The sequence below is a fragment of the Barbus barbus genome, assembly GCF_936440315.1.
Source record: "Barbus barbus genome assembly, chromosome: 20".
Taxonomy (NCBI): domain Eukaryota; kingdom Metazoa; phylum Chordata; class Actinopteri; order Cypriniformes; family Cyprinidae; genus Barbus; species Barbus barbus.
In genome coordinates, this window is record NC_136748.1 from 1253557 (window position 1) to 1279087 (window position 25531).

Genomic DNA, 25531 nt, shown 5'->3' on the forward strand with positions numbered 1-25531 from the left:
AACGATCAAAAGGATTAACAATGCAGATTAATTTTCACAGCCTTCTTTGATCATATTTACCAAGGGTGCCAATAATTATGACCACGACTATATATATGATGTTATATGAACGGTCTTCACTTTCTTGACAATTGTCATGAAATGATAAAATATAATATAATTTAAAAGCATACTGTTGTATTCTTACCTGTTTTAGGTGCAAATGTAAAAACGAATAAAATGCCTAGTGAAGTAGAAAGTGTATGCTGCTTAGAAATACAAAAGGTATTGTAAGTCTTTACTTTGCATTTATGTATTACACCATATATGCACACATACTTGCTTTTACTCTTTTGACTGCATTATAAAGTGTCTCGTCTTCCACAGGTTGAGGCAAATGAATCAGGTTTCAGGCCCTCTACAATGTATGACACACCACCCAGGCTTCGAACCCAACTGTTTAAATCCTTACACCCTCCAGAACATTAATAACATTTACAGAGCTGATTTTGGACCCGTGAGTCGAAGAACAGGAGTCATTTTTTATGTTATCTTATTTCTTTCACTTGTAAATCAAAACAAATGAAATATTGTTTTCAAGACACAAAATCAACACAATTTAACCCTTGAAGGTTTTTCTTCAAAATATTTATTTCTTGTAAAAAATAAAAAAGGCGCATAATAAGTTTTCTCAAATGAAATCAAAAATATATCAGTGTTAACATCTGTCTTTACAGGCAGCACCGACATCTCGCCTATCGAAGCTTTGTGAGCGGGTGCTGGGGCTATTTAGGACAGAACGTCAGAGTTGTTCTCCCGTCCTGTGTTGTGCTTTGGATTCGGCAGGAGTTCTCTGATCCGGATGGACAGTTTGTAGGCTTTCGACCGCCCCCTTGACTGAAGCGTGAGACGTTGAGGCCAACATCTTCCTCCTTTGAAGGTCTTTCAAACTGAGAGGACAGGGATGTAGGGATGGGGATTTGTTTTAGCTCCTCTACAAATGGTGCTGGGTCTACAAACACCTCTTCAAAGACCAGCTTCATCAAGTCAGCTACATAGTCTGTAAATATAGGGTACAAAAGGACATTTTATTATGTATTGTTGATGATAACCAACGTCTTAGTAACATATCAAATGCATCACTATGTGTAAAGTGTATTTGTAAGTGTATGAAAATAAAACATTTGATAACATACCATATGAAGGGGCTGTTTTAAGTGGCTCTGCAGTGCATTCTCCCTTCTTTGACTTTGGAAAAACAACCTTGTACATAGATTGTCCTGAATTTGTTGTTGCCTGCTCACAGTCTCCATTTTCATTGTAGTGCATTGCTGCAAGGTACAACCTGCAGTACAAGAATGACATATAAGTTAAAGCATCACACACTTCCAGTAAATCTTGCATATACAAATTTAAAAAATACTATATTGCATGTCATAATATATAACACCTGCACAACATTCCAATGAAAGGAAAAACGACATTCTTGGGGGCAAAACGCAGGATGACACTGTGAAAGGCCTCTAGCAAAGATGTCTGGTAATGGTGACTGAGCTTTTCCAAGTCCTTTAGGACTCGCTTATTGTTCAGGATCTTTTCCACTTTGTGAAGAGGCATTGACCCTTGAATGACAAAAAGAAACATATTATTGTAAAATTATAAATTAGTAGTAGTAAGCTTTGTCTGTACATTGTCACATTCTAAAGTAATCGAAAAATCTGACGCATACCTGGTTGGAACCATTTTTCAGGATCTCTGGACACTTGGTCTGGATGTGCACATTTCGGGAATTCAGGGTTCTCATGGATGTGTATATTTTGGATGTGGTTGAGCAGGGAAGTCCATTTGGCCACCTTCTCTGGACCAGAAGTAGACGACGTAGCACACCAGTATACATGGTTCTTGATGCTGCGCAACCACTTCGTCAATATCTCACACCCCTTTTTTTGTGAAAGTTTGTCCAACTTTTTAGACAAACCTTTAAAAAGTATTAATATGGTGTATGAGTATTACATACATTAAGTTCATATACCAGTCAAAACCAAAAAAACGCACAGAGTTCGTCATTTCACAGCACTGTATGTCACAAAATACACAAAGCTTAATAGTCACCTTTTTCGAAGTGCCAGACATCGTAGAACTGTACAATGTTGCGCTCTCTAAGAAACTTCTGGATCTGTGGATGACGATCCGTTGTGATGTATTCCACAGCCAAGCTGTTAGCCTCCAGATGATCTAGACAACGCTTCAAGCCCTCCTTCTCCATGTGGCAACAACCACCTACCTCGTTGCTCTGGGTATAAATGAAATTAAAAAGGCATAAACCTACAATTGAATATTTCACAATGTAACAATATAATAAGTTTATGATATAAAATAAGTTTACCTGAATAAGCTGCATGTCAAGAATAGTGTTGCTGTCCAGGTGCATCAAGGTGTAGCTGCCGTATTTTGCAGAGTGTCCTAATAAAAAAAAAAAAGTAAATAAAAAAAAAAATTATATATATATATATATATATATATATGTATATATACAGGTGCATCTCAAAAAATTTGAATATCTTGAAAAAGTTTTTTTATTTTAACATTTCAAAAAGTGAAACTTTCATATATTTTAGATTCATTACATGTAAAGTAAAACATTTCAAAAGTTATTTTGTTTTAATTTTGATGATTAGAGCTTACAGCTCATGAAAGTCAAAAATCAGTATCTCAAAATATTAGAATATTTACATTTGAGCTTGATTAAATGACCATCCCTACAGTATAAATTCTGGGTATCTCTTGTTCTTTGAAACCACAATAATGGAGAAGACTGCTGACTTGGCAATGATCCAGAAGACGAACATTGACGCCCTCCACAAAGAGGGTAAGTCACAGAGGGTCATTACTGAAAGCTGTGGCTGTTCACAGAGTGCTGTATCAAAGCATATTAAATGCAAAGTTGACTGGAAGGAAGAATTTGGGTAGGAAAAGGTGCACAAGCAACAGGGATGACCGCAAGCTTGAGAATACTGTCAAGCAAAGCTGATTCAAACACTTGTGAGAGCTTCAGAAGGAGTGGACTGAAGCTGGAGTCAGTGCATCAAGAGTCTCCACGCTCAGACGTCTTCAGGAAAAGAGCTACCAAGCCACTTCTGAACCAGAGACAACGTCAGAAGCATCTTACCTGGGCTGTGGAGAAAAACAACTGGACTGTTGCTCAGTGCTCCAAAGTCCTCTTTTCAGATGAAAGTAAATTTTGCATTTCATTTGGAAATCAAGGTCCCAGAGTCTGGAGGAAGAGTGGAGAGGCACAGAATCCATGTTGCTTGAAGTCCAGTGTGAAGTTTCCACAGTCAGAGATGATTTGGGCTGCCATGTCATCTGCTGGTGTTGGTCCACTGTGTTTTCTGAAGTCCACAGTCAACGCTGCTGTCTACCAGGAGATTTTGGAGCACTTTATGCTTCCATTTCCGCAGCTTTTCTGTTTTGCAAATCCTTTTTTTGCTTGATCTTAGGAAATATTCTAATATTTTGAGATACTGATTTTTGACTTTCATGAGCTGTGAGCTCTAATCATCAAAATTAAAACAAAAAACTTTTGAAATGTTTTACTTTACATGTAATGAATCTAAAATATATGAACGTTTCACTTTTTGAAATAAGTTACAATAAAAAATGAACTTTTTCACAATATTCAATTTTTTTGAGATGCACCTGTATATATATATACACATGTATGTATGCATATATATATACCCATATTGCATCTATTCCAGTCCTGACTCTTGCTGTGTCGTGCTGGTTTTGTCAGTCCAATGTAACACAACAGATAATCAGAAGACTCCAGACCAAGATATAATTACTTCTAAATATAAACTTACCCCGTGTATCAGCCCTCATATCTCCAGCAACTGCAATCTTTCCCCCTTCTTGCAGCTTCCTGAAAAGATTTTTCTGCTCCAAGTTCCACTTGTGTATTACAGCAGGCTCTAGGTAGTGCCTAGCATGCCTCCTAAATGCATCATAGTGGATGATCTGAAGCTGCATGGCCTTGCAAATCTAAAAAATTATGAAATGCATTAAAAACCACATAATAATAGAACAGTGATTGACATGGAAATATGATCATAAGGGTAATATGATTTTAAAAGTACCTTTTCAAACTGACTGAAGGATGCACCACAGAAGTATGTAGCTGCAGACACCAGTAGGTTTCCAACAGGTGTACTTCCAATGACTGGCTGACTCTCCCACTTTCTGTGATAGCCGCACTTTGGACAATGCTGGGTGAATGACACATAGCTGCCCATCCGTCTACATTGAACATCACACTTTGTGTTGCAAAGTGGACATGTTTCAAATAGCTCTCGGAGGCAGCTTTCAAAAACAATGTATTTTGACACATTGTATGTGGTCTGTTCCCTAAAACAAGACAAACAAGAACTTTTACTCTTTTAAGTCACGTTTACAAACCTCTTAAATAACTTATAAAATAGAACAAACTATAAAGAGGTCTAAGACCTACCATAATCCGGACTCCTGCGTAACAGCAGAGTCGTCTGGGTTATACGTGGAATCATGTGGTTCAGCTATGCTTTCAGAAATGCCTGTGTCTTCCTCCTCTTCATCCAACTCAAGACGAGGCCTTTTGTGTGGTGTGAATGGAAGGGCTTTGATGGGAAAAGAATTTGTATTTTTACTCAGTTTTATTATAATGTAATCCTAAAACATAATATCTGACCTTTAACATGCAACACTTAAGTTCACAGGATTTTCTACAATCTTACATTCAAGTTTCCACTAATACACATCTATAATTAATGCATTACTACATGAGCAGTGTTACTGCATGTAAAATACCTTTTCTCCATGCATGCGTGTCCTTTAGTGAACCCAAAGACACTTGTGTGCCAACAGATCGTGTTTCTGGAGATGCGGCAGGCAGTGTTTCTATAATGTCCGTTTGACATTCAACGTCATGACTTCGGGATGAAGTGAGTAACTGTTCTGAGCCTAGGGCCTGCTGAGATGTACTCTAAAAGAAATACCCAAAACAAGTAGTTAGGCTACATCAATTGTAGGTATAACCAACTAACGGTGTCACGATTACTTCTGACGTATATACAACCGTACACATTATACAGAGTATGTGTGAGAGAGGAACAAGGTGGAATCACAGCTGAGTATGCTATAATGAAATCACAGGAGGTGACAGACACCTGAACATGAGGACAATGGGCTTCTGCCCTTCTTGAGAGGCCAGTGTGACGAAGTGTCCCGGCAGGAAGACACAAAGACAATAAAACCCATTACAAACGAGTCATTTCCTGCATCCAGTGGATATAGTTACTGATTATAATGATTTATATTGTGTGTGGCACGGGCGCGTGGCAGACTACGCTAAACATAAAATCACGTCTGCATTTGTGATCGTTGGGAAGACAAACAACAAGCTCTAACTTCCTCTACACCGCTCAAACTCGTGTTTGAATAGTCAATAGCAAATTCTCATTTGGAAGTAACACTCATGGTCTTCACGGAAACTGACCAGACACCTGAAACTTTGTTTTTCTTCAGTAAAATCAATCTAAAGTATTTTTGTTCAATAATGTATATATTTTTCATTTGTATTTTGAGAGAATTTTATGGTACTAATTAATATTTATGCAATTATGATCAATTTTTCCCATTGAAAATAGTAAAAAAAAAATATATATATATTTTTCAATTAATGCAGTATTTCAGATTAAAATATAGACTAGGCTTTTAAAATCTATTTTTTTAGGCAGAATAGCACCTGCTGTTGAGAGCAAAAAGAAAACATGTAATTTCATTGTGTAACCACTAGATGCCTCTATAGGACTCTATAGAGAGGCTTGTTTATAGAGCTGCTTTTATAAGATTTAAATTGATAATGCATTCTCAAAGACTACTTTTTGTCAAGTTTTGTTTTGTATGTTGATCTGAAGTGTAGGTTTTTACATTATAATTACATTCAAATCTGAACACAGAAAGCATTTTGTTACACAAAACATTACAATTCTATAAAATTGTATAAAAAATGAATAGGAATGCTTTATAGCTTAATCTGGGTCTGGTCTGATTTGAACCTCTTATTTCAGTCTTCAGGCTCATTTTGGCTTTATGGTTATAGCCAGACCAATTCATTTGAGTGTGTATAATTCTGTATTTGTGTGTGTGTGTGTGTGTGTGTGAGAGAGAGTGTGTGTGAGTGTGTGTGAGAGAGTGAGAGTGTGTGTGTGTGTGTGTGTGTGTGTGAGTGAGTGAGTGAGTGAGTGTGTGAGTGAGTGAGTGTGTGTGTGTGTGTGTGTGTGTGTGTGTGAGTGAGTGAGTGAGTGAGTGTGTGTGTGTGTGTGTGTGTGTGAGTGAGTGTGTGTGTGTGTGTGTGTGTGTGTCTGTGAGTGTGTGTGTGTGTGTGTGCATGTTTATGTGGTTTATGAGGACACAAATGTGTATAATGACATGGGTATGACAGAGGTATTACAAGATGAAGGTGGTTTATGAGGACACTGCCTATGTCCCCGTAATTCAAAAGGCTTAAAAAACATACTAAATGGTGTTTTTTTGAAAATCTAAAAATGCACAAAGTCTCCTGTGAGGGCTAAGTTTAGGTGTAGGGTTGGTGTAGGGCAATAGCACACACAGTTTGTTCAGAATAAAAACCATTACGCCTATGGAGAGTCCCCATAAACCACAAAAACCAACATGTGTGTGTGTGTGTGTGCGTGTGTGTGTGTGTGTGTGTGTGTCTGTTTTACACTCTTGATGTTTTGGAGAGTAACCCCTTCCTTCCTGTCCACTGTTTTACTGCATTGTAGTTGAATTATTGATTTTATTTGACATATTTGCTGTGTTACAGTCACACCAGTTCATAGGTGTCTGTATTTTTTATTTGTTTTCCCATTCATTTCCTATGGTCGGTCATTGTTGACTGAAGACGATGAGTGTGACCATGACCAGTTCGAATCATGCCCTCAATTTGTTTTCTGTGTTCACATTCCAGATGCCATAAAAGTCACCAAGTCTCATATCATTCCGATGAAGCTGTGATTTTAAAAATGGAAAATGTCAAATTGTCCGGTCAGAAGAAGTGTCTGAAGAGCACACAAGGGTTAAATATGAAAACATACTTACAGGCTGTGAGTCAGAAGCGCCAGGCTGTCCTTGTAAAGTTGGAATCGCCCCACTTTTGAGTAAAAGCCTTTGTGTACAGCCGGCCTTGAACTCTCCCAGGTTCAGAAAACAGTCCTCTGTAAAGTGCGCCGCACAAACTCGAATATTTGTGTTGTACTGCTCTGGAACGGTGTTGTAAATCAAACTCAGCCACAGATTTCTTCTTGTGTGCTCTTTCGGGAGGCCAAACAGAGTGCTTTTTCTCTGGCATCGAAACACACAGCGTCTCCAGGACATGGCGGCGACTGCAACAACACTACAACCAGAAACTCAGCTTCCCTTCTTGGCCTAAACACGGCGTGACGTAGACATGTGGGGGCGTGTCTGAACGAGCGGTTTAGGGGCGTGGCTTACTCTGAACTTTTATAAACTTTACAGATCTGCTATATGCACCAAGAGCAAGAAATGCGACCCCGTGTCTCTATATTATAAATCTGTTCATATTTACGAATGGATTAAAATGTCCCAACATGAAGTATTCAGCAGCATCTGTTCTTAAGCAGGTAAAGTAACTATAACACATTTATAAATCTCAAAACACACATACAATCCCTGCTTAATTACTTATTATCAGTTCGCATTAATTGCCCTCACAGAAAACATCAAACATACAAAAACACAATGTTTTCCTCTATGAGTTTATAAATGTGTAAATAAGTGAAATACCATGAACTGCTCAGCTCTCCTCAGAAGACCCGGCGCTGAGTGATGACGTCACCGCCGCGAGGCCTCGTCATCGAAAAGCGCCGAATTCGAGGGTTTTAGAAAAGAAGTTAAAGAACACGCCGATGTTTATTAAGAATTGTTCTGAAAGGTTATTAATGATCTTTGTGATGTGCTTAGATACACGAGAGAATGTGTATTCTTTCAGTGATTTCATGTGTAAACACAATGCCCCTGTGTTCCATAAGGAATTTCTTACAATGATAAAAGATACACTTGTTTTAATTAAATGTCTTGAAAAGTTTGTAAAAAAAGTGAGCAGAATTTTTTGGTTGATGACAAAAGTTTACGACCCAAAATGTAGTAATAAAATTATAAGAAATGTGTTTCAGTCAATAAAAATAATTACTATATATAATTAATTAATTTTTTTATTTTAATGTTTTATTTTTTTTTATTCAGATAAGATTAACTGGAAAAAAGCATGGCTCTTAACTTATAAATGTTGTGTCCCCAACAAAGTTAAAGAACTACATTTAAAACTTGTATATAATATGAGAGTACATCCAAATGTGGCTTTAACTGTAATTTCAGTTCTGACTCAATGATCATCTTTTTTCAAAAGCACCCTTGTTAAAGAATTTTGCTCTGACTTTTTAAAATTCCTTGCCACAAAAAACTATTTTCCAATTTTTCCAAAATCCAATCTCATTGTAAACATAACTTATATATAGTAAATGTATTTATTTTATCAGCAAAATATTATATTTGTAAATGTAAATTTTCTTCAACATTACTCAAATTACATACTTTTCTTTGTGACTAAAACCTAATTACGACACTTAAAAACATTACAGTTTTTCTTGACTGCTAAAACACTATTGAGCTAAAATTTCAAAAGCATAATGCTGTTTTTCATAAAGCACACCCATTTTGCAGAACTATAAACACTATTCCCTGCTTTAACACATGAGTCAGATTTGCTGAACTGTTCCTGCAAAACTCTACACACAAATAAAAAGTCTGCGCAGTTTGAGCTCCATTAGCACACAGTTACCCAAGAGGAAACACTAGGAGTCTAAATGTATCTCACACCAATCAGAGCCTTCCATGGATAGATAAAAGGGATAAAGTCAGCTTACAGTGTTTCTCAGTCACTTGGTGCATTTCTCAGATCAGAAATGAAATTCTCAAAACTACTTATTCAACCTCCACATCATCGAGTCACTTGTGCACATCATAAAAAGTTCCTCATTCTTTTGAACAAGTTGGGATTGCTTTGGTACAGTCATGCAAAGTATGTACATTTGTCTGTGGTTTCCTACATTATCAGTTACTAATATCATGTTGCTCAGAATCTATTATATAGTTCTCTGTGCTATAGCCTTTCCCCTCAAAACATCTAGTCGTTAGTTCATCGTATAAGTCATTAGATGCAAACTGCTTGATCTAGTTGTCATAAACTGTCAAGCATATTTCTACACATTTCTGTTAGGCTTTTTGTAAGTTATAATATATATATATATATATATATATATATATATATCCAGTGTTGGGGAGTAGTTAACTACAAGTAGCGACGCTACTAACTTAACTACATTTTTCAGTAGCTTGGCAGTAGCTCAGTTGCTTTTTAAACAGTGTAGCTTTTCCAGTAGCTAACTACTTTTTGCAGCAAGTAGCGGTGTAGCGCGAGCAAAAGCTACATTGTGTTTTGTCGAGCCTGCGCGAATCAGCGCGATGCAAGGATATTCTTCATGTTTGATTACAAACTCATTTTTTGCCATTACCGCCACCTGTTGTTTAATCACGCATCTTGCGGCTAACAGTTCACTGACGTACAGAAGTGGGTTGACACACCCATATTATCCATGATGGAGCAAGACGTGGCGGCAGATTTGGAGGATGGAGAAACAACTAACGTTAATTACCCATGGCCTTATTTGTCCAAGTTCATGTCTCTCAAAGAAACGACAAGTAAAGGTTACACTTTTTGTAACAGTCTGAGATATTTGAGTGTTGTGTGTAATAAAACAATACTCTTTGAAATCATAATTGTATTGCATTGTTTTAAACACTAAATATTTTACTTAAAACATTCCTCAGACACTTATTCAGTTATTTATAATATACGTTGTTCAAAAAAATCAAAAGTAGTTTCAATGTAGCTAGCTACTTTTTGATAGTAACTTGTAGTGTAGCTAACGACTTTTCCAAAAGGGTAGCTTGACTGTAGTTTAACTACTTTAACTTACGAGTAGCTTGTAGCTTGTCAAACTACAGAGTAGCTTCCCCAACACTGTATATATATATATATATATATATATGAGGACAATATAATATATATATATTATTATACTGTAATAATAATAATGAATCTTGACTTTCACTAATGAAGAGAATATAGATCAACTAATGAAGAACCAGTTCTGTGAAATAGCTGTAAGGTGCATCTCATGAATCTTCAGTTGGAAAGCATATATAGACAGAGGACTACACAAGACTTACAAATTCTGACAGTGCACTTTCTGAGTTTTTATACTTTTGAAAGGATATATGTGCAGCCTTCTGTGTTTCAGTAGGCCTACAGTAACTGTCATCTAAACTATTGCCATAGTCTGCCTCAGGTAATACACAGTGTTCTACAGTCATGGTGAAAAACAACTAAACATTCTGACCAGTGTGGCTCACACGATGACAATAATACTTTATATTCTGGTGGCCTTGGCCAAATAACCGACTTGATAACTAGGTTTGAAGCATGAATGAAATGTTTTGGGTGAGTAACTACATGCAATACAGTTCTGAAGTTCCAGCAAACAGTTGTGGCATTTGCACTCACAGTTTAGAGAAGGTTACGACCGTTTCGGGAAATGTGCCAAAGCACCTGAGAAAAACTGTAAACTGAGACATAAAACATTTGGGAAGTAGCACACTTATAAGCGGTTTTTGTAGTATTGTTTTGAACTGATCTCATCAGTGTGTGAAACTGTTCTGTAGTGTGTGTGTTTGTGTGTCGTGTCTGAGAGCAAAGTCTGGTTTTTCAGCCAGATTGAGCTGTTTTGAGTGCAGATCTTCATTTTGACCTGAATATAGGAAGTTTGGGGATTGAGTCAGAAGTTATGGATTCGTGTTTACTGTTTTCAGAATTAATTTACTGTGAACAAAAAAAGAGGGGAAACCATACTAAATCAAGCATAACAAAATAATATTTTGCTGCTTTTAATAATATAATAATATTTAATAATATTTCGCTTTTTATTTTTATTTTATTATTTTTTTTCCTTTATATGTTTACTGTTGAAATGTTGTTGTATGCATGTGTCAATTTTATTTAATTTCTGTATTTTCTTAAATGGGTGTGTATAGAGTATTTACAGAGTGTTAACTTTTAGTTTGAGTTACTTTTTCTTATTTGTAAGTCGCTTTGGATAAAAGCGTCTGCTAAATGACTAAAAGTAAAAAGTAAAGTAAGTAATAATAAATAATGAACAATAAAATGACATATGGGTGTCTTTAATTCGAAATAGTCACAAAACAATACTCATAAATATAAATAAATGCCCACAGCTTGCCTGCTTGCTTGTTTTCTCAGATTCTTCAGTGAACTGTGTCCTCAGATCATCATATCTGCAGAATAAAGCACAACAAATCTATATTTAGACACCAGATGGATTTGTGTTCTCAGGACAAGAGTATTTTTCATGAAGGTCAGATTGGAGCATGCTGTCATATTTGTATCTTTTTTCCACGTCATTAAATGATGTCGTTAATATTTGCAGCAGGTGTAATGACGGGTTAAGGACTGCGTGGTGACGTCACGGGGGTGCGCTCATGCTCCGCCAATAGGAAGCGTCTGTTCTTGTCTCTTCCTGATGCTGAGGAGAGGCTCGCACAAGGTTCGTTTTCTCTTCATTTTGTAATGATATAATATATATAGGCCCAGTCGTGCTGTATCGCTATGACAGCATGTGCAGAGTAAGGTATCGTCATCAGCTTGGGCTGGGGTCAGGCGTGACGTCACCGGCTTGTTCATCCATCAGTGCGTTATCATTATTATTATTATTATTAGTGTTCTTGTGAATATAAGCTGATCACACAGCTGAACATGTACACAATATTATCACACAACATACCTCAGTAATTCTAATGACTTCTTCTTGTGTAAGAATTGATGTTTTATGTTTATGTTTTATAGTGCATTATATGTTGTTATTTTTGTTTTTACTGCAATTTCATTTGACAAAAACTGTCTGAACAGGTTTGAAAACACTGTGTTTTATGGCACATCATCAGCTGCTCATATACAGTCTTATTTTGATGTAATTTATATACTACTGCAGTTTTGTTGTTTGTTTTATTAAGTTTTAGTTTGTAATTCATGTACATTTTTTGTACTTGAACTGTTTAGAAAAAGTAGAATGTTGCCTTGGCGATTAGCATAAAATGTATGTTTATTTGTTAGTTTTTTAAAAATACTGTATAGCTATTATTATATTTTATAATTGTACTGCAACAGGAAATTCTCTGCAATTCTGCACAATGCCTCAGTTGTCACGTTTTGTTGTTCTACACATTCAAAGGTCACTCTCTGATGATATGACTGATGTCATGTATAATTAATAGAAATCTTTGCTCTTATGTGTTCTGTCACATTGCTGGCAGTGTAGAGTGATTAGGTCGTATTGGTGTTAATGCATCAGTTCTGCAGTAATGTTTTTTGTGTATTGTGTAAAGCGTTGTAAATGAAACGGACTTGTTTTTCTCACACAATTGTAAGTTTATATCTTGGAGTTTACATCTTGTAATTCTGACATTTTTCACAGAAATGTATATCTTGAACTTGCTAGTTCATATCTCACAATTCTGACTTATTTTTTCTTGGAATTTTGAGTTTATATCTTAAACAATTGAGAGATTATATCACAATTCTGCTTTTTTAATTTTAAGTTTATATCTGCAACTTGCAAATTCATTTTTCGCAACTGTGACTTTTTTTCTCAGAACTGTGAGTTTATATCTTGAAATTGTAAGTTTACATCTAGGAGTTATGAGTTTTCTTATCAGAACTATGAATTCAGGGGTAAAAAGAGTCAGAAAGTCACAATTACCTTTTTTATTATTATATTTCATTGCAGAAATAAGCTTCCAGAGATTCAAAATCAATGTAACAAATTGTGGCATTTATGGTAATTCATATATGATATCATTATGTATAATTCTTTATATAAAAAGAGTTTAAGAACAGAAATAAAATTAACAATAAAAAAGTACAAAATAAAGAATATAATTAAAACAAATAAAAAAGACAAGAGAACACAGTGAAACAGCTGTTTTAGTCTTACAGTACGTACCACCTGGACTAATGGACATATGTCTGTAAAAGCTGATGTTTTGTGTATAATGTGGTGATTGTGTATCTGTGTTGCGCAGGTGGACTCTGGCCTCGCTTCACGTGTGTGTGAATGCAGGAGAGACGAGGGGCTGCTGGGAGGGTCTTTAATGACCAGAGATGTGCCACTTCACAAGTGTGTTCACAACTACAGATCCAACACCTGGTTCTGCTTCCTGTGGACGCTTGTCCTTTCCAGCTGACTGACGAATATGGCAAAGAGAGACTATCTGCTAGATGCAGCCCAGCAGATTCGCATGGCACTGGACCGAGAAGTCAATGAAGACTATGAGGCGGCATTCAGCTACTATAAGAATGGAGTCGATCTGCTGCTCAATGGAGTTCAAGGTAAGTGAACACTTTACTGTTACGTCCTCTAGGCATATGGCTACTGTTACGGCGACAAATAGAAATGTCATCAAAATATATAGCAATTGAAAATTAGAGTGTGAAAAACTGATCTTTAAACACTTTTGGCCACATGTACTCTGTAAAAACTAATTTGTTGATTTAAAGTGCAAACTCGTTGCCTTGAGTCACTTCTAATTTAATGTAATTAAATCAAGGCAGACTGAAGTCTTAGTTAAAAACAAACAAACAAACAAATAAATATTCACATTAAAGAAAAAATCTATTGGAACCATTTAATTTTTAAAGTTTTTATTAAAAAAAATTAAATAAATATGATTGATTATTATTTGAATTGTTATTAATTTTATTTATAATAATAATAATAAGAAGAAGAAGATGTAAAAATAAATTTGTCACCTTGTGGTGAAGGAAGGAGTAGGGGAGGATAACATTTTTAATTCAAATTTCAATTCAAATTTTTAGCTTTATTTCTGAAGATATGAAGATAAACCAAGACAATCAAATGGAAAACCCAACCGTAACAGGTAGAAAAGACATGTACAGACAATAAAGGAACTGAATGACTGAAACACAAGGGCTATAAATACACAGAGTAGGCTGAAGGAGACACAGCTGGAGAGAACCAGTAATGGTTAAGAACATACTTAGTGAGCAAAGCAACCATGAAAACAGAAACTAAACCACAGGAAAATCAAAGACGGAACAAAATACTTAAAATCATACTAGGACACATTAAAATATCATGTAGCTGTCAAATATTTGTCAATGAAGTAAACATTGCTTTGAAAGTCATTAGGCAGTAATAAAAGGAAGAACAAAGAAATGCATAACATGTAATAGAACAAGTGGCAGATCTATTAGTCTACTAGGACTTAATGCATACATCTATTTCAACATATCACCCCCCATTTGTTGCTATTGTTATCACTGTCAATCATCACAATTGTGGATTCAATGCCACTTTTAAATAACTAAACTTTGTAGTGTGTGGTTCGCAGCACGAAAAGTAAAACTTTTTTTCAGCTTGTGAGTGTGTTATAAACAGTAACTAAAGAGCTGAAGCTGTCAATCACTTCAGTTCAGCGCAAGCTCACTGTCTGAGTTCCTGCAAAACTCCAGTTATACACGGCACAGTAAATCTTTCATTTAAGTTGTGTTTATCATTTGAGAGAACAAGGATGTGTAAAATGAACATGTCATTTGTAATGTGCACTATAGATCAGAAAGTCATGTGAAACATATAAAAAACAATACCAAGATACATAGACGTACAGTAATGTGAGGAAGTGATTTAAAAACTCAACAACCCTTGGCAACAGTGAAGTGACATTCAGCCAAGTATGGTGACCCATACTCGGAATTCGTGCTCTGCATTTAACCCATCCAACGTGCACACACACACAGCAGTGAACACACACACACAGCAGTGAACACACACACACAGCAGTGAACACACACACACACACAGCAGTGAACACACACACAGCAGTGAACACACACACACACACACACAGCAGTGGGCAGCATTTATGCTGCGGCGCCCGGGGAGCAGTTGGGGGTTCGGTGTCTTGCTCAAGGGCACCTCAGTCGTGGTATTGAGGGTGGAGAGAGCACTGGACATTCACTCACCCCCCACCTACAATCCCTGCCGGCCCGAGACTCGAACCCACAACCTTTGGATTACGAGTCCGACTCTCTAACCATTAGGCCACGACTTCGACACGACTTAGGACAGGTGCAGTCCATCCAAATATACAACATATTTGGACTTACTTATCAAAACAAATGCTGACAAATGAAACTTATGACTCCAATTCCATCTATACAGACATTTTCATTTGTGAATGAGACAAAATGTAATTTACTCCACAGCATGAGCTATTATGGTTTGGAAAGAGAAAACCAAAACGCTTGTATCCTGGGAACTTTTTTTTGATAATTTCCATGAAACACAGATCCTCCATAGACCTACAGTACATTAGAAATATTTTATTTCGTTAGGCATTAAGATTAAGGCCAGGATTTAGCCGTGAGCCAATCACAGATCTCCACACTAATGCAGAGTTTTTGTGTCTTACAGTTGATCCAAATAAAGAGAGACGTGAAGCAGTGAAACGGAAGACCACTCAATATCTGAAGAGAGCCGAGGAGATCTTCATCTCTTACTTACAAGACAACATCTCTAAAGGATCCACTCATTTAGGAGTAGGTGACGAGTGCGCATGACAGCATATCTGTTTAGGCTTCCACTGAACATGTCTCTTTTTGATTTGAGTTTTTTACTTTTATAGCCACACTTTTATGTAGATGAGTAGTAAGATGAGAAGTGAGCATTCTCTTATCCTTTAAGAGGGATACTAATATATTAACGTGGATGGAGTCATACTTAAATTTAAGAAAACAATGTACAAGAATTAATGATGCATGCTCACCATTTCTTGACTGTAATATTGGAGTCCCACAGGGGTCGATTCTTGGACCAGTTTTGTTCAGCTTATACATTAATGAACTGCCTACAGTTTGTACAGAGGTCCAGGTTCAGATATATGCAGATGATACAGTTGTACATACTTATGCTAAGACAAAAGAACAAGCTGCTATCAAACTTACTGCTGCATTGAACAAAGTCTTGCCTTACTCTTAATGTTTGAATGTTTTAACCATTCATCAGTTGGAAAAATCGCTCTGAATGTGATATTGTTTCACTGTGTTGGAATTGTTATAGGACTCTCGTAGCGTTAAAATGATTATTAAAACATTATAGTTATTGTCCTTGGTGTGAACAGGCCTTAAGAAGGTGGTTCTTTGCTGCAATGTGAGCTAGACTTTTGATGTTAAACAATTCTGGCTATGTGAGACAAGGCAGATATAACATGCAGGCTGTTGTGGTCTGTCTTTCTCTTGACACATGTTCTTTTCCTGGTCATTAGGGTTATAGTAGCTTGCGCTTTCGGTCAATCAGACATCTAAGTTCACCGGTGGAGAATCTGGCGATGTGCAAAGTCGTTGGAATCATTGACAAGGTATGTTTGAAATATCTGCTCCTCTCAGACTTCTTGTGGTTGACAACTAGTCAGCCATTTCTCTATCTTCCAGAAAGTTAAAGTCATTGAAAGTGCAATAGATATTAAAAAAGTCTTTTAGTTATAAATCTGTCTTCAACAGGTGCTGACAGTTGAAAGTCTGATAAGCAAGGATACATTCATCATTAAGGTAGGCATGTGAGACAGAAGTATTGTAGTGTATGGATTCCTTTCAGAAATGGTCTGACCCCACAGCTGTGTGAGTGCCTGCTGGAATCAGGCCAGCCAACTGGATCCAGCTCTGGGAATACACTCACGTCTTCTGTTATTACTGCTAGTCTGTTTGGATTGATTCTGTTAAAAGCTGCTGTGCCTGAATCCGAGTACAAACTCATCTCGGGTTACTGAAACCAGACACTTGAGATATTAAGATACAGCTTAAATAGATATCAGAGACGGGTGGACAAAACAAAAAAATGCTAAATTTTAAATCAGCAGAAACTAAAGGAAATACAAAATGCTACCATGATGTTCAGATACTTTAAAATTTCTAGTAATAAATCATTTTTTCATTATTAAAATAAATAGTCAGCATCGCAATCCAGAAATCACTATTTTCTGTAAAGAGAAATTCTGAAACCATCTTCTTGCACTTACATTACCTTTTGGAACAGGCGTTACAATGCAAAAAAGGCTTATCTTACTTAGTATTTTTGTCTTGTTTCTAGTCAAAATATATATTTAAAAAAATTACTTGTTTTAAGCAAAGTGCACTTAATTTAGTCCCACCCCACAGGAACAAGACTAAATAACTTATGTAATTTTGCTAACCAAGTAAATGCATCTTAATTTAAGAATGTTTTGATATTTTAACTAGAAACAAAAAAAATAAGTAAGATAAGCCTTTTTTTTGCAGTGTATTTGACACGCACATTTATGTTGCCTTAAAAGGCTGTTTGAAGAGGCAGCTCACTAGGTTTAGGAACAGAGCCTAATTCTAGTGTGTTACCTGTAAAAATGTGAAAAATTATGCTTGCTCGACAGAGTTTACCAAAGTCGAGCTGGGAGAGTCGTGAGAGGTCGACCATCATTCCTCAGGGAGTGCCCTTCATGGTGAAGCTGCTAAAATACTATGTCAGTGAAGACACTGTGTTCCTTCATCTAGAACATGTTCAAGGTGAGTTAATTCAGGTTATTTCTGTAGCACTTTCACGTTGTATATTGTTCCAAAGCAGTGTGACAGTACAATCAATTAGTGATAATAGCAAGGAAAAATGACCTAAGTAGTTGATTTTAGGAACAAACCTTAAAAGAAGCCAAGACTCTGCTGGGGAACCCAATGTTATGAAAAGAATTTGAGAATTGTCCTTGTTAAACAGATGGGTTTTCAGTCTGCATTTGAGATGAAAGTATATTTGTGTCTCAAACATCACTCAGAAGGCTATTCCAGAGTTTCGTATTCATACATGATAAGACCCTACATCCTTTATAGACAGTTCATTCAGAAGCCACTGGTCCAGTGTTTCCCATCGCTGTTCCTGGAGGCACACCAACTGTACGCATTATCAAATTCTTATTAATCAAAAATGCCTGATTCAACTCATCAGCCCATTAGTAGAGACTACAAGACCTGAAATGGACGGGTCAGATAAGAGAGACATCCAAAATGTGTGCTGTTGATGTACCTTCGGGAACAGGGTTGTGAAACACTGCTGTGGTCCAATGACAGAGCCTTGCGGCAATCCATTTTTAACCTGTGTGAGGTGGGCAGCTTCTTATCAGATCATAGAGTTAGTGATCTGATAGGAAGGATCTAAACCACACTGAAGCCTGTTCACAAGTACCAACATGAATATTATGCTCTACACCATGGAAGGCTACTATCCTGCAGAGTTTTTAGCTCCAGCCCTAATGAAACAGACCTTAACTAGCTAATCAAGGTCTTCAGGATTACTAGAAAGCTACAGGCAGGAGAATTTGTCAAGATTGGAAATAAACCCTGCTGGAAAGTGGACTTTGAAGGCTAGAGTTGAGAACCCCTGCTTTTAGGGTCATTAGCCCTCCAGAAGCAGAATTGGACACCCCTGTTCTGTACTATCCAAATCAGTGCTGAAGTCTAATAATGAAAGGGATGGACTAGAGTCAAGAGATAATACTCAGGGAAAATGTTAAGCATTGCTGATTCAGAGTTCATACATGGGAATGTTGTTTGTTGCACACACTCTGAAAAAAAATATGTATATCAGGAATCTTCAAATCTTGTTCTGGAGGTCTACTCAAACTCAACTGCCTTTTCATTTTCTAGTAATCCTAAAGGCCTTGATTAACTGGTTCAGGTGTATGATTAGTGTTGGAGCTAAACTCTGCAGGACCGTGGACCTCGAGGTCCACACTGGAAGAATCCTGATCCATCCTGATGTTCCCTGAAGTTGCCTTTTGCTTTTCTACAGGTGGAAGACTCTTTTCCAGACTTCACAGGGTCAGAAGTGAAGCAGTCAGGGAGCATCCAGAATGCTTCAGCCCCAACCAGCACAAGATCTCTTTGAAGAACAGCTACACCCTCCCTGCTCTCCACCAGGAGATTTACCTCAATGAGAATTATGGGAGAACTAAACCTCTCGAGAGTCTAGGCAGCCCAACAAAACATTGTCTTGAGAACTGTACAACCCACTCCTACTGTGAAGATTCAGGATGCCAGCAGGGGAGTTCTCTAGGTTTGTATGCAACAAGGACATATAATGAGCTTCCTTCTGTTGGTCTACCCAATGGTCTCAAGTCTTTACCTCAGGATAATTTTCCTCTTCCTATTCATCCCTGTGTGATTGTGGACACTCGGGATCCTCTTGATGTCACTTCTGACCTTCTAGGAAATGATGTCCGCATTGAGCGCATTGACTCTTACATAGATCTGAACAAAGCTTGGAATGCCTTGGAACCTGCTCAGGACTGTTTGAGTTTCACTGTACCAGGATCAAACTCAGATATTCTAGGATTCAGCATTGCATCTCAGATTACTACAGCCTCTTTATTTGGTGAAAACGCACAACCAACCCTTTGCAGCACGGTTGATGTTCTTCCACAGAGAGTGCGCATAATTCCCAACACATCACATTTACCTCCACAAAACCAAGCGCATGATGGATTTCCTCATGAACAAGGTGTCACTAACTGTAAACCCAGTGGAAATGGACATATTTCACAGTTTGTGGCTGAATTGAGCCAAATCAGTTCTCATCGCAATCCATTTGAATGTACACCTCAAAAACAGGAAAGTATCTCTTTAGACTTTACCAAGATGACTTCCCAGGTGAACACTGTTGACATGGTGAGGGAAGTTGGGAAGGAGGACATGGAGAACTGGCAGTTCTTCAAATCTTCATTTAAACAACCACAAGTTGGCATGATCTCCTGTCCGTCAGCACCTACCACAAACAGCTCCTGTTGGAGCGAGACTGAACTAGAACAGCAGGTGAAGGTGGACGGCTTGGGCCATTATCCCCAAATTAAGGCCAAGAACTTCAGTGCCAAATCGAAATGGGGTAGATGGGGACTCCCTGAGGATGAGGTGCGACTGTGGGGGGCTCAGATTCTGTTGGCCTTGGAAAGTCTTCATGAGCAGGGCATTGTGTGCCAGGACCTCAACCCACGAAATATTCTACTCCGCAATAGTGGTATGTCTGTTGCAAAGCCTTTATCCTTGGTCAGGGCTCTTAAACTCTAGTCCTGGAGGGCTACCATCCTGCAGAGCTTAGTTCCAGTCTGCTCCAACACACCAGAAACAGCTAATCAATGTGTTCAGGATTACTGGCAGGTGTGTTGGAGCAGACAGGAACTGAAGTCTGCAGGAAAGCAGACCTCTAGGGCAGGATAGGCTACTCTTAAACTATACATTGACAATGGGAACATTAATACTTAACTCTTCATAGGTAGAATTGTATTTGTTTATCTGCAAATTATACTTTCAAGACCTGAAAAATTTAAAAAATGTCATGATTCGGTTTTAAAAGAAGCCAGCTTTACCATTAACAATACTAGCCTTACATCATTGTTGCTAAACCGTATTGGTTCTTTACCATTGGATTTACCTTAGGTCTTTTTGACTGCCAAATGAGACTTGATAGGTGAAGCAAAGAGGGAAAATTGTTGGTGATTAATGAATAAAATTTCAGTCTGTTCCTCACACAAACCATCATATGACTTCAGAAGACTTGGAATATAGGACTTATTGACAAGTTATTTACTTTTATGAAATGTTTTTGTCCTTTTGGAGTGCTTGACAGTGTAAATCACCTTTCAGTTTCATTGTATGGAAAAAAGCAGCTTGGACATTCTGTCTAATATCTCTTTTTGTGTTTCACAAAAGAAAGACAACAGTTTATAGTATTTTCAAACAGTTGCTTAAACATACTGCACACAGGTGAGGCGTGTCTTACATACTTTGGACAGTGGACAGAAGTTCAGCCTGAAATTAACCCGAAAGCAATGGAAGAGATGTACTGTGCACCAGGTGAAACATTTCAAAGGTTTTTTCACAAGCACATCAAACTGCAATAGTACATATCTAACACATTCTGTTCTCTTGAGATGTAATAAGAAGTTGTATTTGTTTTTACTGATTTGGAGCAGAAATTGGAGGCGTGTCAAAAATCACCGAGGCGTGTGATTGGTGGAGTCTTGGAGCTTTATTATATGAGCTTCTTACTGGCATGGTAAGCTGTTCTTTTTGTTCCTGGTTTAAAATGAACAAACTCAAAACTAAACCATGAATGACTGCAAATGGCCCAGATTTGTGGATGAGAGTCCTTTGCTGTGTTTATGTTTGAAATTTGCCAGCGTTTTGTCTTATACAGAGGTAGTTATTCAGGCTGTAGAAGTATTATAGCAGTTCCCAAAAATTTACTACTTCAATTAAAAATACACAAAAATCTTCTTGACCGTTGTTTTCATTTGTTCAACTGTGTTTCTCCTCAGCCCCTGTGGCAGTGCCACCCTACAGGTGTTCACCCTCACACTCCGCTCCATATCCCAGAGTTCCTCAGCACTGCAGCCGCCTCGCTTCTCACTGAGGTACCTGCTCTCTCAATGCAATCTCATAGACAGCATGCTCAGTGTTTGCAGGGCAGGACTGTGCATGGGTGTGTTGGATTTTGTAAACATTTTAAGAACCAGTTTTAAAGAAAAAAATGCTTTTTGCTGGGAATGCTTTATTGCTTCTTTAATACACCTCTATATGCTCTTGAAAACAAAGAAAGTGCACAGAGCATGCTTTTAATAAAATGACATCAAACGCTAATACAGTATGTAGCAGTAGCTCATTGACGTCCTTTAAGAGTTGAGGCCGATGCCATTTCTGTGTTTCCATGATGTCACAATGGTCAGATGGGAACTTTCATAAAATTCTTGTAATTATGAGTTTAATGAAATGCATAATTATGGTAACTGTGAACGGACTTGAACGCAGCATAACTCTTTGGGTTTATGGGTTGGACCAGGCAAGGTCAGAAGAGCTTCAATGGACCTCTTCATTAACCTATGTGTCATCTGATAGAGGATAAACAGACTCCTTGCTTGAGTTCAACTTGACAATAAACACTTTAAACAGTTTCTTTAGACCTCACTGTGTGTGTGTTACATGTTGTTCTGTTTCAGTTGTGTTTTGCCATGTCTTCCGTTGACCTAGTTTTCCTTAGTTGCCCTGATTAGTTAATTAGCTCCTCACCGGTTTCTGTTTCCCCACGATTGCGTTTAGTATTTAAAGCCTGTGTTCTCCCATGTTCCTTTGTCTGCTATTATTTTGGATTTACGTTTGGTTGTGCCCTTCTCAGTCAGTGATGAATTAAAATAACTCCTTTTGTATTCCTTCGTTGTGCTCTTTGTTTTTACACACCAGACATCCCTAACAGTGTGTTGACTTACATTTTATTATGCAGTTTACATTGCATTAAAATCAGACAAGGACCCCAAATCCACACTTGCAGCTGCAATTTGTCTTAAATAAATACTGTATGGAAAAACACATAAATATGATACATAAATATGTCTTAAAGGGGACACTGAATGCAAAATTCACTTTTACATGGTGTTTGCATATAAATGTGTCTTAGCAACACATCCACCCTACAATGATAAAAATCTATTTACTCCCCAAAACACCTAAACCGTTTTGATTTTCTGCACCGTATGATGTCATACTGCTCAGGCCCCGCCCACTGCCATTGACGGACTGTCCCATGTTAGCATATCTCCACCCTTAGCCAGTTGTATGCTGTCCGCAATTTTCGCTGTAGCAACAACAGTGTCTTGTAAGCAATGCAGGTGTTTCGTAGTTGGGTGTAAAAGTGAATGTAAGAGTCTTCATTTTCTCCCGACATCAGAGCCACGGAGGACGCAGTGGATTAGTTTTCTTTTTGATGGTAGTGTGCCGCAGAATACATAAAAAACTGAAGAGAGGGGCGGGGTGAGCAGTAGCTCATTATCATTAAAAGAGACATGCACCTGTCTCTGTGAACAGAGCTGTTTCTGACAAGGTAAAAGGGTGTTGTTTTACACGATCACTGAGAAATTTTATCCAAAGTATGTTACAGACATATCATGAAGACCCTAAACAATAACACCAAATTGTGGAAAGTGGGCATTCAATGTCCCCTTTAAATTATAGATATTACAGTACATGAAATACTAAGAACACGGATGAATGAAGCTTGAAATCATTGTAAATGATATTTATCAATTATACCTATGTATAATCTGTACTCGTAGAGGTGTTTGTGGTGTATGCCTGTCTTGTTCTAATGCTTTTCATGCTTGTTTTCTGTTCTGTTTTTGCATTTCCTAAGTCATAATATCAGACGTTGAGGCGCTGCTGATGTTTTCTTCTCGTGTCCTGCAGCTGCTCCAGTTTGATGCGTGTTATCGTCTGGGATCGGGAGGCGGTGGTGTGAGCGACATCAAGTGCCATCCATTCTTTAACTCTGTCCCGTGGCTCACACTCAGCAGTTCAGTGACGCCGTAGTGCCTTCTCAAAGTATTCACCCCCTCCATTTGTTTCTGCCATTACACCTCCAGATATTAAAGATATTATGGGTAATGAAAGGTTCATATTTTGGTTTTGGGATCCCCAACAAAAGGTTGACATGCATGCAAGGTCAATATAATATGCATTTATTTTTCCCTTATTTGCTCAACGACTCCCAAACGATTTGTTCTCCTTTGTGTGACGTTAATCTGCGGTGATTGATCGATTGGTCTCATCTTCATCTTCAACAAGTGGGCGGGCAATATGCTAATGTTTCAACATGAAACGGCTTGGGATTCGTTTTAAAAACGACTCGTTTCAATGATTCAGAGTCGACTCTTTCGTTTGAGAGACAATAACTTTATACACAGTACACTTTCAGATTTAAAACTTTGCAGGATGTTTTCATTCACTTACAGCTGCGTTACACACGGCATGAAAGCTCATTTTCAGAAATGCATAATAGGAGCACTTTAAAGATGAGTCTGAATTTCCTCAAACAAAACAAAAGAGAGCATATTTGTGAATGTTTTTCCCCCCAAAATATTTTTACAATGTATAACAATGTTGTGAATCTTTATTTGGCCTATTTATGCCAGTAATCTCACCATCTGGAAAGCACCCTAAGGCACTGTTTGGACTGGATAACTAGTACTAATATTTATACCTTTTAAAAACACTATGCATTGCACAGTAAAAAGAAGTATCACATGACAGCCATCTTCAGTGTCGGCTGTCACTGTAAAGGATCAATTCACCCAAAAATGAAAATATCAGGCCATTCAAGATGTAGATGATTTGTAGAAATGTGTCTCTGCATCAGTGTCTCAGCAATGGATGCTCTGCAGTGAATGGGTGCCGTCAGAATGAGAGTCCAAACAGCTGATAAAAACATCACAATAATCCACACCACTCCAGTCCATCAGTGAACATCTGGAGAAGACAAAAGCTCAAACACATCCAGCATTAAGATGTTTTTCTTCCTCCAGTGAAAAAGTGTTCTGGTCTGAATCAGGAGAGAAATCTGCAGATCAAGCAGCGTTTACAAGACAAAACAGTAAACTATCAACAGTATACAATATTATATAATAATGAAATGGTAAGAGTAGAATGCTAATCTGATCACGGACTAAGAGTTTCAGATATTTCAAAGATTTTTAAAACTGCAGATATTCAGATTTCATTTTCAGCATCACTTGTAGGAGTGGAAACAACTCGTTTTATTTTAATTTGACGAGCAGAAAAAATGAATGCGGGTGAATGTTTTATGAAGGTCTGAAGCGGATCACAGCATTGAAAGTCCCAAAGAACTCTGGATGTCTCAGGAGGATTCATGGTTGTACTTTAAATAAAACCACTCATTTCTTACCAGTTTGTGCTTTTTTTCTGAGAACTGCTGCTGAAAGGACATAAATGCATATTATCTGTCAGAGCAAATGTATTAACATGCATGTCTGATTAGAAGCACAAAACCTTTTTATTAATTTATTTTTTTTTTTACCTTTGAAGTGTATTAATAAATAAACCACGTGTTTGCGGAGTAGTAAAGCAGGGGAGGTTTATGGTTTCTAATCTTTCAGGCGTGAGAATAACAGACCAAGTGACCTCAAAGCATCCTTAGCATGTGACCAAACTAGAAGCTCATGCCACCACATCCGGCCCTGAACATGAAGACGTGGACGAGACTCTTGCACTGTAACTTACTTTCATATTCTCCAGAAGCCTTGCATGCGTGTTAAATGCAACCACATACACACACACACACACACAGAGGAGAAATTAACCTCATCTGAGCTGCATTAGTAATGTGTCCGTGAATCAGAGTCTGAGTGAACACAATCAACAAAAACAGCTGTCTTTTCTAGTTCTTAATATAAATGCAAATTTTAAAATAATAAAAAGAGAATA

The 25531-nt window shown here is 37.6% G+C and overlaps 2 protein-coding genes across 5 annotated transcripts; one reads left to right on the forward strand and one right to left on the reverse strand.

The window, feature by feature from the left end:
* Positions 1-600: 600 nt before the first annotated feature.
* LOC306886058 (uncharacterized protein) lies at positions 601-7882 on the reverse strand. Of its 4 annotated transcripts, none has more exons than XM_079442920.1 (12): positions 7825-7882; positions 7120-7403; positions 4825-4999; positions 4490-4634; positions 4119-4386; positions 3846-4023; positions 2366-2442; positions 2092-2272; positions 1709-1957; positions 1430-1601; positions 1176-1324; positions 601-1039 (listed from the first exon to the last, which is right to left on the reverse strand). In XM_079442920.1, exons 2-12 carry the CDS (start codon positions 7393-7395, stop codon positions 765-767), a joined length of 2145 nt encoding a protein of 714 aa, XP_079299046.1. In that variant the 5' UTR covers positions 7396-7403; positions 7825-7882; the 3' UTR covers positions 601-764. The 4 variants fall into 4 exon arrangements, with proteins under 4 accessions (XP_079299046.1, XP_079299045.1, XP_079299047.1 ...); XM_079442919.1 differs by having other exon boundaries at positions 7120-7414; XM_079442921.1 differs by having other exon boundaries at positions 7120-7446; positions 7825-7865.
* A 3798-nt stretch (positions 7883-11680) lies between these two features.
* On the forward strand, positions 11681-24992 carry LOC306886060 (ribosomal protein S6 kinase-like 1). Its single transcript, XM_079442924.1, has 11 exons — positions 11681-11720; positions 13255-13561; positions 15666-15790; positions 16516-16608; positions 16751-16798; positions 17653-17785; positions 19059-20279; positions 21026-21115; positions 21235-21317; positions 21580-21675; positions 23498-24992. The coding sequence occupies exons 2-11, from the start codon at positions 13426-13428 to the stop codon at positions 23618-23620; spliced, it is 2148 nt and encodes a 715-aa protein (XP_079299050.1). The 5' UTR covers positions 11681-11720; positions 13255-13425; the 3' UTR covers positions 23621-24992.
* Positions 24993-25531: the final 539 nt, after the last annotated feature.

Coding starts and splice junctions, on each gene's coding strand:
- LOC306886060 (XM_079442924.1), top strand. CDS start 13,426: ATGGCAAAGAGAGACTATCTGCTAGATGCAGCCCAGCAGATTCGCATG. Junction 13,562..15,665: donor GCTGCTCAATGGAGTTCAAG/GTAAGTGAACAC, acceptor TGTGTCTTACAG/TTGATCCAAATAAAGAGAGA. Junction 16,799..17,652: donor AGGATACATTCATCATTAAG/GTAGGCATGTGA, acceptor CTTGCTCGACAG/AGTTTACCAAAGTCGAGCTG.
- LOC306886058 (XM_079442920.1), bottom strand. CDS start 7,395: ATGTCCTGGAGACGCTGTGTGTTTCGATGCCAGAGAAAAAGCACTCTG. Junction 4,024..4,118: donor CCTTCAGTCAGTTTGAAAAG/GTACTTTTAAAA, acceptor ATAATTTTTTAG/ATTTGCAAGGCCATGCAGCT. Junction 1,325..1,429: donor TTCATTGGAATGTTGTGCAG/GTGTTATATATT, acceptor CTTGTACTGCAG/GTTGTACCTTGCAGCAATGC.